The sequence below is a fragment of the Hemiscyllium ocellatum genome, chromosome 2, assembly GCF_020745735.1.
Source record: "Hemiscyllium ocellatum isolate sHemOce1 chromosome 2, sHemOce1.pat.X.cur, whole genome shotgun sequence".
Taxonomy (NCBI): Eukaryota; Metazoa; Chordata; class Chondrichthyes; order Orectolobiformes; family Hemiscylliidae; genus Hemiscyllium; species Hemiscyllium ocellatum.
The window spans coordinates 123,282,282-123,298,289 of NC_083402.1; the positions used below are offsets into that span (position 1 = coordinate 123,282,282).

Here is a 16,008-nt window from a genome sequence, read left to right on the forward strand (position 1 = left end):
TAGGTTACCTGGTGCTGTTATTACGCGATTTGCTGATGAAGCAGAATTGCACAGGAACGGAACTATGGCACTGTATCAGAACTTTTGGAACTTCGAATTTCTTTATTTTTAATAATTTATTCCCTTAATTTGTAATACTAGATTTTTAAAAAATTTTTCTAAGGATTGTTTTAAGAATCTGTACCTAAGGACCTTTGTACCTAAAAGGCGACATAATGTGGTGACTTTAAACTTTTCAATGCATTCATTTGAGTAAATGCAAGAAAAAGCTAATTCAATTTAATTATCCTCCACCGACTGCATTTTCAGAAGAAATAATCCAACCCTTAACTGTACCTATTGCTGCAGTTTGCAGAGTGAGTTCGGTTTGCTTTCGCTTAGTTTAAATAGACTCTGCAGACTGCTAACAAAGTAGACTTACCTAATTCTGACTCTCAAGTTTTCTACGTTTCTTGGTGATCTCAACCATTGCCATTTCAACAACTGTAACAACTAATACTAATACAGCACTTTTAATATGGTAAAAAGCTCAATGCGTTTTGCAGGAGCACAAACAGACAAATAAAACTTGAAGGAGGGCAATCCAAATTTTTGCTCTTGAGTCGGATGCCACTGTGTTGGGAAATTTTAAATCCAACTAGCAAACCCAAAATCAGATGGAACTTCCCCAAGTGATCTGATTTTAATTTTAGGGGCGCAGCTGCAGACTAGAGGCAGTTTTCTCAGAAACGATATGGAGGCAGATGTGGTGGCTCAGTGGTTAGCAATACTGCCTCACAGCAACAGAGACCCGGTCCCAATTCCCATCTCAAGCGACTGTCTGTGTGGAGTTTGCACATTCTCCCCGTGTCTGTGTGGGTTTCCTCCGTGTGCTCTGGTTTCCTCCCATAGTCCAAAGATGTGCAGGTGAGGTGAATTGCCCATGCTAAGTTGCCCATAGTGTTAGGTGCATAAGTCAAAGGGAAATGGGTCTGGGTGGGTTACTCTTCAGAGGGTCAGTGTGGACTTGTTGGGCCAACTGGCCTGTTTGCACACTGTAAAGAATCTAATCTAATCATATGGGATGCTAAGTGCCAAGGTAGGCTGCTTAAAGGGTCCATATTGATGCTCTGCAACCTTGTCTCAGTTACAATAAAAGCAGTGAAACAAAACAGTCACATAACGCTCACCCCTTAAACCCCCAAAGCCACACACACACTTGCCATGTATGCCAACTCATGCCACCACATGACCGACACATACTAACCTACTTCCCTCTCATTAACCCCAACAAATGTGCCAATCAGGTGATTTGGCCATGTTAAATTGCCCATAGTGTTAGGTGCATTATTCAGAGGGAAATGGGTCTGTGTGGGTTATTCTTCAGAGAGTCGGCGTGGACTTGTTGGGCTGAAAGGCCTGTTTCCACACTGTATGGAATCTAATCTAATCTACAAATCTTAAGAGAACTGTAGTTCAGGAACAGGTTATGCTGGAAGGGGTGAGGTTCAGAAATGGTTTGAAAACGAGATTAAGAATTCTTAAAACAAAGCTCTACCGGACTGAGTATCGGTGCAGGTCAGTGAGAAGAGAGATGATGGGTGAACAGAACTTAGTATGCATTAGGATATAGACCAAAGACTTTTGGATGAGCTGAAGTTTATTGAGGGTGGGGTTTAATGGGTAGCCTGTCACTGTTACAATGTTACTAACTGAGCTTGTTATTTTTATCTCAAGACAAACAGAAAACAGAAAGCTTTCAGTATAGCTTTAAATGAGAAAGCTACCTTCATTGCAGAGAGCTCCCGTGAAACCAGGTAAGCAGTCACACTGCCCTGTGACATGTTGGCATGGCCCGTTACTGTGCACACATTGAGGACACGCCTGACTGCAACGATGTCCATAGAACCCAGGTGAACAGACTGCAATGGAAACATTCTTGATCATAATCAATCAAAAAAATGTTTCACAACTGAAAAATTTTAAAGTTGAGCTTACAAAAAGCCAGTACCAAAGTTACCCTTCTTTACAACAGCTCCTCTGTGAAGATGCTCCTTAAAACTTATCTCTTCGACTAACCTTGTGCCCTAATATCTCCTTCTATGGCTTAGTGTTAAATTCTGCTTGTGAACATTCCTGCAAAACTCCTTGGAATGTTTTACTGTGTGAAAGGTGCAAGTTGTCATTGTACCAATAACCCTGCCAGCAGAAAGAGTTTCCAATAACGTAGCCTATCAAAGACCTTTTTGACTTTCAATGCTTCTATAAATATGTCCCTTACTCATCTTCTTACAGTTTATCATTTGACAACATGATCACTGCTTTGGGTAAATCTGCTTTACTATTTTTGTTTTAATTCATTCATGGGAGGTGGGCATTGTGAGCTGGCTCACATTTATTGCCCGTTGCCTTTGAGATGGTAGTGGTGAGCTGCCTTCTTAAACCACCCCTGCAGTCCACATGCTGTAAGTTGGCCCACAATGCCCTTGGTGAAGGAATTCCAGGATTTTGACCCAGCAACAGTGACAGAACAGCAATACATTTCCATATCAGGATGGTGAGTGGTTTGGAGGGGAACTTTCAGGCGGTGGTGTTCCCATGTAGCTTCTGCCCTTTTCCTTCTAGATGGAAGTGGGTTTAGAAGGTGCTGTCTCAGGATGTTTGGTGAATTTCTGTGGTGCATCTTGAAGATAGTACACACAGCTGCTACTGAGTGTTGGTAGTGGAGGGAGTGGATGTTTGTGGATGTGGTGCCAATCAAATGGGCTGCTTTGTTAGGATGGTGTCAATCTTTGAGTATTATTGGAACTGCACCCATCCAAGCATGTCAGGAGTATTCCATCATATTCCTGACTTGTGCCTTGTAGATGATGGGCAGGCTTTGGAAGTTTGGAAAAGAGTTACTTGCTGCAGTATTCCCAGCCTCTGATCTGCTCTCGTAGTCAGTGATTATGTGGCAAGTCCAGTTGAATTTCTCATCAAAGATATTAATAGTGGGGGATTCGGTGATGGAAACACCATTGAATGTCAAGGGGCAGTGGTTAGATTGTCTCTTATCAGAGATGTTCATCACCTAGCATTTGTGTAGCATCAATGTTACTTGCCACTTGTCAGCCTAAAGCTGGATATTGTATTTGAGCATAGATTGTTTCAGTCATGAATGGTGCCAAACATTGTATAATCATCATGAACATCCCCACTTCTGACCTTATGATGGAGGAAAGGTTGTTAATGAAGTAGCTGTAGATGGTTGGGCCTAGGACACTACCCTGAGGAACTCCTGGAGAGATGTTCTGGAGCTGAGATGACTGACCTCCAACAACCACAACCATCTGCCTGTGTGCTAAGAATGACTCCAGCTAGTGAGGAATTTTGGCCTCCCTATACCCCCCCTCCCCTACTCTCCACCTCCCCCCCCCCCCCAACCTGATTCCCATGGATGCACATCTTGCCGGGGTTCCTTGATGCTACACTCAGTGAAAAGCAGTGAAATGTCAAGGGCTCTCATCTCATCTCCAGAATCTGAATTCTGAATCTATTTTGTCTATGTTTGAACCAAGGCTGTAATGAGATCAGGAGCTGAGTGGCCCTGGTGGAACTCAAACTGGGCATCACTGAACAGGTGCTGCGCGATAGCACTGTTGCTGGCACTTTCCATCATTGTACTGATGATCGAGAGTACAACATTGCTGACACCTTCCAGCACTTTATTGATGATCGAGAGTAGACAGGTTTCAGGGTGAATTATTGAGTCACAGTGACGTTTGGATCAGCTGGAGAAGATTCCTGGCCCAGCTGGAGAAGATTCCTGGCCCAGCTGGAGAAGATTCCTAGCCCAAGTGATAAATATTTGTTTTATAAATTGCTGCTTTTCCTGCAGCAGTTGACAGATTGGTTTTGGGAAACCAGCCTTTAAAGTCCATCCACATTCTGTTTTAAGCCACAACACATGTCCAATAACCATTATATCCAACACTGCATGGTAGCAAATAGTGGAAAGCATACCGCAAGATGCTGGAGATAAAAGAGAGCTGGAGATGAAGTTGGTCTGCAATGGGAGAGCTCCAGCCAAAGCACCAGGATTGGTGTAATAGCCATATGGCCTCCAACTGTGGTATGATTCTATGGCCTATTATGAACATGGGTGATTGGCATTGTCAGGGGTTGGGCAGAGAGTTGGAATGGACAAGACTGTATGTCACCCTTGACAGGTTCTGGGCCCAGACCTCACCCTTACTGACTGATTTCACTGCCTGATGTTTGGGGGTGCTTGATAAGGGTATGGAGGGCTAGAGGCAGTATTTCTGCACTGCAAAGGCTCTTATGTATTGCACAAAGGCATGCAGGTTTCCTAAATTCTGGGAAACACAGCTCCCGACGATAGAATCGGTAAAGCAAGTCAAATCATGGGATATCAGCCCTAACACCACACTGCACTTCACCCCTATACCAACCCTTCTTATCCCACCTCACTTAAAGCTAAAAGTCAGCAGGTTGAAGATAAGGTTTGAGATTTTCAGAGTTTTAGAATCCCAATTGAGCTAATGCCTGGATATTGAGATACATCCCAACAATTCTAAGTACAACACTACAATACAGGAATGCAAACTGGTCCAAAGATCCATGTATTTCTTACTGCGTTGACAGGTCGTGCCTCTATATCCAGGCACACACTCGCAAGCTCCATCATCGGGTGAACAGGAAGCACCATTCTTGCAATTACATGGCAGCGTACAGTTTGGTCCCCAGCGTCCTTCCGCACACACACTATCACAGTGTATACCTAAACACAGAGGAAAAAGAAACCTCTGACAATTAGAGCAGCTCCAACACACAAACCTTACAGACACTTGCTTAATCAATACAAAAGCATCGATGTCACTAATGCTTCACCAAAACAACTGGCTTTTACACAGTACCTTTAACTTGCTAAGAATGTCCGAAGACACTTCCCAGGAGCATTGCCAGGCCAAATGTGACATAGAGTCAAATTAGGCAATATTAGGGTGTGCTTTTAAGTAGCATACAAAGGAGCTTCTGAAGGGAATTCCAGAGCTTTGAATCCATGCAGGTGAAGGCAAGGACACTAAAGGTAGAGTCATTAAAATCCCAGGACCTCCCTTCCCATCACAATGTCAGCTCTCGTGTCCCTCTATTTGAGAAAATTAAATATTTTCTTCTGCTAGGATCTAGAATCAATTCCCTTATCTTCAAACACAGCATGATATGGAGGTGCCGGTATTGGACTCGGGTGGTCCAAAGTCAGTAGTCTCATGACACCAGGTTATAGTCCAACAGGTTTATTAGAAATCAGAAGTTTTCGGAGCATTTCTCCTTCATCAGATAAAGTGAAAGGAAGCGCACAGGCACAGGATACATGGGGGAGAAATAATGGCAAGATAATTTCAGGTAATTATAGGTGTCAACAGATAAATACAAATAGTGAGAGTGCAGTGTCGACAGGCTGAATAACAAGTCTTTGCAGGTGATCAAAAGTGTCAAATGGCGTGAGTAAAGTGTCAATAACAAGTGGAAGGATGGCCTTATGAACCAATTAATTAAGGTAGGGAGATAATTACAAATAATGTTTAAAAAGATGATGCTGGAACAATCCAAATGGCTGGAATAACATGATAGGTATCTGAGTCAGATGACGAGGGTCTAACCAAAGTAACAACTTGTTACTCCGTCCATATATTCTGTGCTTGTGCATTTCCCTCTACTTCACCTGACAAACGAGAAATGCTTCGAAAGCTTGTGAATTCAAATAAACTTGTTGGACTATGAACTGGTGTCATGTAATTTCTGATGCTGGACCACAACAGTTGAGGTCCACAATAGCTGCGTTGATGTTTGCACATCCAACCTCACTAGGTGCCCATAGTTTGCTATACAGCTTTAATTTTGATGGAGTCTCTAATTCAAATGTGTTTTAACACTGCTCCCTTACCTGCCCTATATCACTGATGGCACTACCTTCATTTATCTTGGCCATAAGTTCTGGAATTCCCTGTGTGCCTCTCTCTTCCTTTTTAAGATACTCCTTAAAGCCTATCTCTTTGGCCTAGCTTTTGGTCACCTGTCCTAATACTTTCTTACTTTTTTTCATGGGATATAGGTGTCGCTTGCAAGACATGCATGAGTTGCCCGTGCCAAATTCTCCTCGAACTGAATGGTTTACAAGAGCCACCTCAGTCAAGAGCCAACCACATTAATAAGTGACTGGGGTCATATGTAGGCTAGACAAGGTAAAGGTGGCAGATTTCCTCTGCTAAAGGACATTTAAGAATCAGATAGGTTTTTACAACTATCAATTAAAATTTCAGGATCAACATCACGAAGACTAGTTTTTAATTCCAGATTAATTAACAGAGTTTAAATATCATCAGCTGCTGTGGCAGGATTTGAACCCACCAGCCTGGGCCTCCAAATATTATTCAGATTATGTTATCATTCTGCCACCATCTTCCCTTTTGTGACCTGGTGTGTATCTATTTGATAAATTCTTGATGTCACAAGGAATTAAGGGCTACGGGGAGAATGCCAGTAAGTGGAGTTGAAACGCCCATCAGCCATGATTGAATGGCGGAGTGGACTTGATGGGCTGAATGGCCTTACTTCTACTCCTATGTCTTATGGTCTATTTTATTTGATAACCAATCCTATGAGACACTTTGGGATCTTATACTATATTCAGTGGTGCTATATAGATGCATGTTGTTGTAGTAATGAGATTTTGTTCCTCACAGAAAAGTTGTAAATGTCAAGAATCAGTACAACTTGCTCTTTAGTTTTGCCTTATTCTGCTGGTTGAGTTATAGCAGAAGCTCCCGAGGAAATCCACACCATTCTCTCAACATTAACCTACTATTATTAACCTTGGGCTGAAGGGTCTGATTCTGTGCTGTATGATTCTATAAACTACTCAAGTTTCTAAATTAAGATTGGAGCTTGACTAAACTTCTTTATTCACAGTGTTCCCAGTCCACTAATGCAAGAATGCATCACAGTCAACAAGAGATTAACAGTTTCCAAATAAGGAACTTGGAAATAACAGGCAAAAGGAAAACATCTTGTCACGTTAACGATGGGAACTGAAGGAACAGGAGGTCATTCAACTCTTCAGCCTGGTCCGCCAATCAACCAGTTCCTAGCCAGACTGCTCTGCTAAACAGGCTTTCCGAATTTCTGGAATGGGGGTGCTGTTGGTGTTTAGTGATAAGCTGAACATTTTCAAATAAGTTGTCCAACAGCTAGGTAATGATACAAACAGCAAATGCTATGGTAAGAAAGGGAGTGAGGACAACAGGGTACCTATCTTGGCAGGTTTCTAGATTCAATTTTACAGATGCAATGATGAAAGATAAAAATGTCATTATCTCCTGTGATAAATTATCCGAGACCACACAAGCAGATGCGCCACATTACTCTGTGGCATATTAATGAAACAGAAAATTTTATCCAACAGAAACAATCTTGCCTTTTATTTTTGCAGCACCAACCAGTGAATATCTCTTTTAAAATGGAATGCCAGTAAACATCCATCGCAGAGTTTAGGCCTTATTGTGTCTACTTGCCTTACAATTGGACCTGTCTTGTTAGTGAATGAATCATTTGGCCACAGCTGATGAGAAAGCTGAGTGGATCCCACAGAAAGCACGCTGTATTATGTAACAGCGTAAATAAAGCTAATTAGAGAAGCATAATATTTTTAAACTGAACCTTTTTCTAAATAAAAATCCAATGGTTCTCCTTCATTATGGGAGTAGCTTTCATTTTCTTAAATGAATATATAAAATTTGCCCTTCAGTTGAAGAAAGATGATCATTTAGTCGAATCCTTGTGTGTTATGATGATGAGAAGTAGTACAATGATGGAATGGAATGTCAATGAAAAGGACAAAGAACTCTTTGAGAGCCATCCAAGTTGCTAGGCAATTGCACAGCGGACACGATAAACTTCAGCGAGGCAACGCTCTTAAAAAAAAATGCACCTTCATTTTATGCCCGATGCTTTACACGTGGGGCTCTTAAATTTAATTCAGCATTCATCTAAAGCAGAATCAAAGGTCCAATTGTGCAACTGCAGAAAATTCCATTTTCAATAGTTTGAAACCAATTTGTTAACGAAAATTATACAGTAGGGTACAAACATAGAAATACAGTTAAATCACAGACAAAAACTGAAGTATTTTCCATATTATTTCTGAAAAACTGAATGGTGCTCTTTTCTGTGAGGAAAGAGACAGCTGAGCCAATAGAGGTCTTTAAAATTAGGAAGTTTTTTTTATACAATAGAAATTGGGAAGATAGTTTGACATTTGGGTGGAAACCAGAACTGGGGCCATAAGTTTAAGGTAGTCGCCAACAGAACCAATGGAGAACTCAGGAAAAAAAATCTTTACAATGGTGATAATGTGGAACTTGTTCTCACAGGGAGTGATTGGAGTGAATACTATTTAAAGGGAAGCTGACAAACACACGAGCAAAAGAGAAATGGAAAGATATTCTGATAGAGTGAGATGAAAATATGGTAGGAGTTGGGGTGAGAATGGCCTATTGGCCTGTGAGCAACATAAGTACCAGTATGAAGCAGCTGGGTTGAATGGCTTGTATCTGTGCTATAAATAAGATGCCGTTATCAAGTACATAATCCATATTGTACTACAGAGAACTTTATTTATTTTTAAACAAATCATTTTACAGATTTGCGCTTTTACTATCACTTCACATTCACTGAGAATATTTAATCCAATAACTTTTACATCTGATCATTCTTTAAGGCGCTTTATACCATAAAATGAATTTATTTTCTTCATAAAGATTTGGATTGCAGCCCACACCTAAGACAAACAGCCATTGAGACAGCAATATCAAGTGCCAAATTGACATTTATAGGATTAAACAATAATAAAAAATAAACTTCATGTTGTTCTTTTGCTGGAAAAGTGATTTAATTAAAAGGGAGTTAAATTAAATTCTACTTTATTTAATTGGAATTATTTACATATCAGGTCAGTTTATTCTGTTGTAGGCAAGAAGAATAAATGGACGAATTACTCACAATTAGGACAAATGTCCATCAACGAACAGAGAGGGAGGAAGAAGTTGGGCAGGTGCAGTCTGCAGGTGCCTCACTGGCCTGACCATTATCTCCTCCCATTACATGTAGGTGGACAATCCTTGCATCCCTCTCTATGGCCATGGCCAATGATGATTTGGGAAGCTGCAGGTTCAGTGGCCCTCCTTTTTCCTTCACTCATCATTGCCTTCTTTTGGGCTGCCAACATGGTAGTGAAGGGTCCTGAAAGCGCCCCTGAAGAGACAGAAGGCAGAGTCCACAGACATAAGTCTGCTGGAGTCCCCAGTCATGTTTGAGGACTTCAATCTGCCTGGTCTAATCTATGGGTCAGCTTTGCCCCATTATAATGTATCTTGCCACCTCCTCTAGTGTTGAAGCACTGCTCCTTTACTGTGGTTGTTGGAATCCTCTCCCTGGGAAGACCTCCTCTGGTAAGAAACATTTGCTACTCAGTACACAGCTTCCAATTCCAGGCAAAGTTGCCTAAGGATGGCTTCCATCTGGTGAGGTGATGGGAAGCACGTATCCCAAGTTTCCACTGGAATTATGCCCTGAAGGAAGGCCGGAAATGGGGCTCCATTGAAACTTCCCTTATCTTTGTAAATTGACTGGGGTGGCACGGTAACTAAGTGAATAGGGGTGGCACGGTGACTCAGTGAACAAGGACTAGCTGCCAAAGTCAATGTGGGAGATGGACTCCCTGAGATTCTTGTAGAGAGAGGAGGAAAACTTCTTCAAGGCAGGCATCCTTGCAAGAGGATTTGCAGTAGGGTTAAAATCAACTAGGTAAAAAAATGACTACAGATACTGGAAACCAGATTCTGGATTAGTGGTGCTGGAAGAGCACAGTAGTTCAGGCAGCATCCGAGGAGCAGTAAAATCGATGTTTCGGGCAAAAGCCCTTCATCAGGAATACAGGCAGAGAGCCTGAAGCGTGGAGAGATAAGTGAGAGGAGGGTGGTGGTGGGGAGAAAGTAACAGAGTACAATAGGTGAGTGGGGGAGGGGATGAAGGTGATAGATCGGAGCGGGGGGGGGGGAGGGTGGAGTGGATAGGTGGAAAAGAAGATAGGCAGGTAGGACAAGTCATGGGGACAGTGCTGAGCTGGAAGTTTGGAACTGGGGTGAGTTGGGGGAAGGGGAAATGAGGAAACTGTTGAAGTCCACATTGATGCCCTGGGGTTGAAGTGTTCCGAGATGGAAGATGAGGCATTCTTCCTCCAGGAGTCTGGTGGTGAGGGACCGGCGGTCAAGGAGGCCCAGGACCTCCATGTCCTTGGCAGAGTGGAAGGGAGAGTTGAAATGTTGGGCCACAGGGCAGTGTGGTTGATTGATGCAGGTGTAGTAAACCTTCTCTTTTGGGGGTGACAATTGTTCTATTCTCTGCATTCCTGACTCAAAGCCAATTTTCAGGGTTTCCAACAGATGTTGCAACTGGAATATGCCAAAAATCACATCAATCAGGTTCAATGTGACTGGTCATTTGCACGGTATTTGAGTTGCATAGTATTTTTCATTTATAAGTCTTTGTTCCACCTGCATCCATCTGCATTGTAATAACACAGAAGCAACTTAAGGCTACTCATATTATCTTGAATTCATCCAGCATCTTCAGCCTGATAAGATGTCCAAAAATGCTTCACAGGAGCATTATTAGGCACAATTTGACAGCAAGGCACATTTGCAGATATTGAGAAGCATGGTAAAGAAGGCAAGAGATGAAGAGGGTTAGGGGTTAGGGAGGGAATTCCAGACATTGGGGGCTAGAGTCCTTCTTAAAACTCACATAATTGATGAAGCAAAAATGTTTCCACTTCAAAGAGAGATGCAAACTACAGCCAGAGTTATATGATAACCATTAATTGTTCTGCTTGGAGTCACGTCTGCTGAGAAATCTGCTGTCATGGTATTGTCACACACCAATAATAGGAGAAACATTCATAGAGTGATTAGAGGGTCTCAGGGAATTATTGAGATAGAGAGTATAGTTGCAATTAAAGTGGAAGCAGGATAAACATGTAAGGCAGAATTTAATAGACATCCAACCACTGGCAGATTTGCAGATGGGGACAGCCTGTTAAATTACTTAGCTGTCTTCCTGTAAGCCCTCCTTCCCATTACTGGTCTGTCCTTGGTTTTATGGCAGGCCAAGACTGGCATAAGGTTGAAAATTCCACCACCCATTCAATTCTTTCCATGAGGGTAAAAGGAGTAGAAGGATATGCTGATACTGTGAGATGAAGGGGAGCAGGACGAGAATGTGGAGCATCAACAACAGCGTACAGCTTTCAGGCTGAAAGACCAGTTCCTGTGCTGTACATTCAGTGCAATCTAATCCTTACATTAAAATTAGAGAGAAAAAAAACAACAGACCTGTCCACCCAGCAAGACAGCGGCAATAACCAGTGGTGGCATGACAACCATCAGCGTGACTGCAGTCACAACGCTCACTGCAGTTCATTCCATAGGAACCATCCTGGCAAGCAAAACATACGTGCCCTCATGATTACATTGCACAAGTAAACAAAGATGTACCTGTCACAACCAACCTTGTTAACAATACTGCGCTTATTCACACAAAGATTGGTGGAAATCTGGAATTCTCTCCCCTCAAAAAAAAGCTGTTACAGTTGGGGACAAATGAAGACTAATGGACTTTTGTTCGATAAGGATATCAATGGCAATGGAACCAAACTGGTAAGTTGGAGTTAAGATACAACGCTGGCATATTCGAATTGAAATGGTAGAACAGAAGACCAATCTTCCAAACAAATCAACCATAACCTTGCGCACTTGGTTACTACAATTAGATAGGTTAAAAAGAACAAGTGGCTAATTTTACCAATGCACTTCAACATTTTTTTTCCCAACTTCAGCTCTTTATGGTGGGACAGGCCTGACCACAGCCTGATCTCCTGTTGAAATCACAAGAGATAATTGTGGCTTCACAATTTGGAGATGCCGGTGTTGGACTGGGGTGTACAAAGTTAAAAATCACACAACACCTGGTTGTGTGATTTTTAACTTTGTGGCTTCATAGTTTGTGTCATTGCCATTTACACTCAGTGGTAAACAGCAAGCAGAGGTTAATAAAAACCACCACTTCTACCTCAGAAACGTAATATTTGTTTGCTCCTGTTTGCTCCACTTCAGTTGCATATCCTTGGGCTAGATCAGGGGCTTTCAATTCAGGAAGCTAGCTAGCAGTATCGACATCAGCTGTGACTGAACCTCAGCAGGTCTGAGGTCCAATTAGTCGACACAATGTAGGTAGACCTACATCTTAAATTACATGAATCAAGGTACCAACTGATTTCTGTTAAAAGATAACTGACATCTGCAAATACTTTGATGTTTATAGACTTTGGTGAGCAGGCAAAAAAACCAAGTGGCCTTTGAGGAACACCTCAGAGGCTTTATTTCCTTTGCTGTGAATCTTGTGGTTTAAAAGAGATGAAGAGCAAAAGGCCCTGATTTCAGGCTTTGCTGGCAGCCTACTGACTATGATGCCAAACCATTCCAGCTGATTTGACACATGCATCCCATCAGACACAGAAAATGTTGGAGAAACCCACACCCTGTCTGGAGCAACTGTGGAGAAAAACATTTCAAGTAAAACCATTTCTCTCTTCACAAACTTGGTCTGCGCTGGTCCCACAATTCATTTCCAGATTGTTAGGCCACAATGAACCCTTCCATCAGCATTTTTACAGAGCCAGGCATTGAACATGCAGCATCCTTGTGCTTCTAAGAAAAGCCACAGGATGGTCTCTCAAAGATAAAAGCTCCTCCCAAAAGACAATAAGGAATAGGAACAGAGGAGGCCATTTGGCTGCAATAAGTGTGGCTGATCTGATCATCCTCAATTCCACTTTCCAGACTTCCTCTATAAACCCTGATTCCCTTACCATAGAACCCCTACAGTGTAGGAACAGGCCCTTCAGCCCAACAAGTCCACACTGACCCTCTGAAGGCTAACCCACCCAGACCCATTTCCCTACCCTACCACTCTACATTTCGCCCATGACTCATTAAAAATCTGTCTGTCTATCTCAGCCATGAATATACTTAATGACTTAGTCTTAACAGCCATTCAGACAGGAAATCCCTTGTCTCAAATAAATGATCCCTTACCTAGAGGTTATGCCCTCTGGAAGTAGATTCTCCCACAAGGGGGAATAACCTTTCCACATTTAGCCTGTCAAGTCGTCCAAGAATCTTGTATGTTTCAATAAGGATGCCTCAATCTTCAAAACTCCAATGAGTACAGGCCTGACCTATTTAAACCCTCCTCATAAGCTACTCCATGCATCAACATACTGAACATTCTCTGGATTGCCTCTAATGTCAGCTTGTCTTGCCTGAGATACAGGGGACAAAACTGCAGGTTTCCTGTTGCGTCTGACTTGCGCCTTATAAAGCGTCTCTACTTTAATATTCCAAACCCTTTGAAATTCCACTTGCTGTTTCTTATCAACATGTGGCCGTACAAGGATAAAACACAAAGGGGACACCTGGGATATGGTGGAGCAGGCCATCAGCATGTTGAAGTGATGCTACCAGGCCTAAGTTACTGGGACCAAGCCTTCTAATATACATTTGAGTGACCTGTCTAAGTTCATTGTGGTTTGTTGCACTCTCCATTGTGTCGTCATGTGGTGGTGCAGCCATTCCCATCATGAGCTGAGGAAGAGAAAAAAGATGATGAGGAAGAGGAAGAGAAGGCAAAGGAGGATGCATCCTGGGCTTCTCCACTCTGAATGGATTGTGCAAAAATGTCTGGTCAGAATTCCATTATTGTTTGACAACTTCCCTTTACCACCATGGCTTCCCTCATTCCCCACCACTGCATTTGTCTGGGGTACCCTATCACAGCTGGTCAGGGTCAACGTTCTGCAGTAAAATCCAACACCAAAAACATTTCCGTGAACAACTTTATCCAGCAAATGATACAAATTGAACTGAATGGACCACTTTTATCCTTTCCTTTAGCTTCTGTCTTGCATGTGCTGTACCTATTCTGGTGCTCCTCTTGTAGTGCTGCCTTGGGATTGCAGCATTGCTGGTGGAAGGCTGCTGAATTTCATCGTGGGGAAGACTGAAAGTGTCACGCTTGAATCACTCCAGACCTTAAGGGTCTAGATTCAGACTTCGCCATCTCAGCAAGGACAGCTGGCTGGCTGAGACACAATAGCAAGGGGCAGAAAACAGGCTGCATTAACTCCTTCTCAAAACATAATAATTAAAGTACATGAAGAAATATTAGAATGACAATTATCAGAAGTAATCTAGGAGATCCATAAATTAGAAGTTAATCAATATTTTCTAAGTTTGCAGAATTGAGTTACACCAATTTCTCTCCTCATTCATTCTCCTACAACTAGCATTAGTTTTGAATTTAATAACATTGAACATTTGATTGCCTCCAAACCTCCAATGTAAAGTGATACTTCTGGTGAAAACAGTATCCATACTTTAAATGCTTATATTTTTGGGCCCTCTGGATTAACGTAATAATTTTCTGCAAAAGATGGGATGTGTTGCTGGTTACCTGACATGGATGTTCACACTTATCCCCTCGCCATCCTGCCAGACAGGTGCAGGTTCCATCCTGAGCATTACATGCTCCTCCATTGGCACAGCGACAAGTCGAATTACAGCCAAGACCCCACTTACCACGAGGGCAGGGAATCGAACAATCAACTCCATGCCAACCTGTGAGGGCCAAATTGATAATGATTTACACCATAACACAGCAACTCCATGTCCAGCATATCAATAAAAGTCAATCTTATACAACAAACAGATTTCCCTGATCAAGTGTTATTATGAGAGTTGTGTTAATATCCAGAAAAACATGATCTTCATCCATTCCCTGAAAATAATGTCTCCTCTCCCTTCCTTTCCCCTCTAGAGACTACTTGCATTTTTTAATATAGTAGAATGTCCCAAAAGACTTTCAGGGGCACTATCAAGTGACATGGAAGCTCATAAGGATAGACTAGGACTCAAAGTGAGTCAAAGAGGTAGGTTTTTAGAGTGTATCTTAAGAGAGGAATGAGGAGGAGAGAGATGGACATACTAAGGGTGGGAATTCCAAATCTTAGGGCCTGGGTAGCTGAAGGAAGTCGCAAAAAAACTAACATTTGTTGCAAAATTCAATACATTGAACGCAACTTACAAATTTGAACAAACATGAAAGTCAATAATCGGAAGTAAATATGGAGCAATGTCGTTCAACTCAAAGTTTCTTTTGTGGTTTCTTGATGAAAAGCCTGGACCTCCTTACTGTGAAGTACCTTCACCATATGGTCTGCACTCTCCAGGAGTAAGGTTCACTGCCACTTTTACAAGGGGTAACTAGGAATGGAGAATACACACCAATTGCCAATAACCCCACATCACAAGAATGACTAGTTTGAGTGAGAATGCAAGCTGGAGTTGGTCAAAAAGAACTTGATGTAAGTTTAGTCCAGTGTATTTGTCAGAGACGTTTTTTCCACAATGCAAGAGCTTCTCCAGTTCCTGGAAAAAGGGTCTCAATAAGCACTCAATGGCAGGTTTGAAGAGCAGAGAGAGAGAGAGAGAGAGAGAGAAAGAATGCTGCTGCTGGCAGGACAGTAGTAACCAAAGGACACAAATTTAAGGTGACTAAATAGAGAACAGCCATGGGAGAATGTTTTTGCACAATGTGTTGATTTGACCTGGAATGTGCTACTGGAGAGGGCAGTGGATGCAGATGAAACAGTAATTTTCAGTTGGGATTTGATAACTACTCAAAAAGGAAAATAATTGTAGCTTTATAATGAAAGAACAGGGAAATGGAACTGATAGAATAGACCTTTCAAGGAGCCCAGCTTAGGTGCAAAGTGCTGAATGGCCTCCTCCTCTGCTTTTTAACTTTCTACATCTGATAGTGTGCTTGCGACATTGAGCAACAATTTCTCTC

General features: G+C 42.1%; 1 protein-coding gene across 1 annotated transcript in view; it reads right to left on the bottom strand.

Annotated features, from left to right (window-relative positions):
• megf10 (multiple EGF-like-domains 10) overlaps positions 1–16,008 on the bottom strand; it is a 140,720-nt gene that overhangs the window by 26,170 nt on the left and 98,542 nt on the right. Inside the window, exons 11-14 of the mRNA XM_060841790.1 lie at positions 14,611–14,774; positions 11,433–11,535; positions 4,616–4,762; positions 1,767–1,901 (exon numbers count right to left, since the gene is read on the bottom strand). Of these exons, the coding sequence (XP_060697773.1) occupies positions 1,767–1,901; positions 4,616–4,762; positions 11,433–11,535; positions 14,611–14,774 (549 nt within the window). The remainder of the gene's footprint in view (positions 1–1,766; positions 1,902–4,615; positions 4,763–11,432; positions 11,536–14,610; positions 14,775–16,008) is intronic.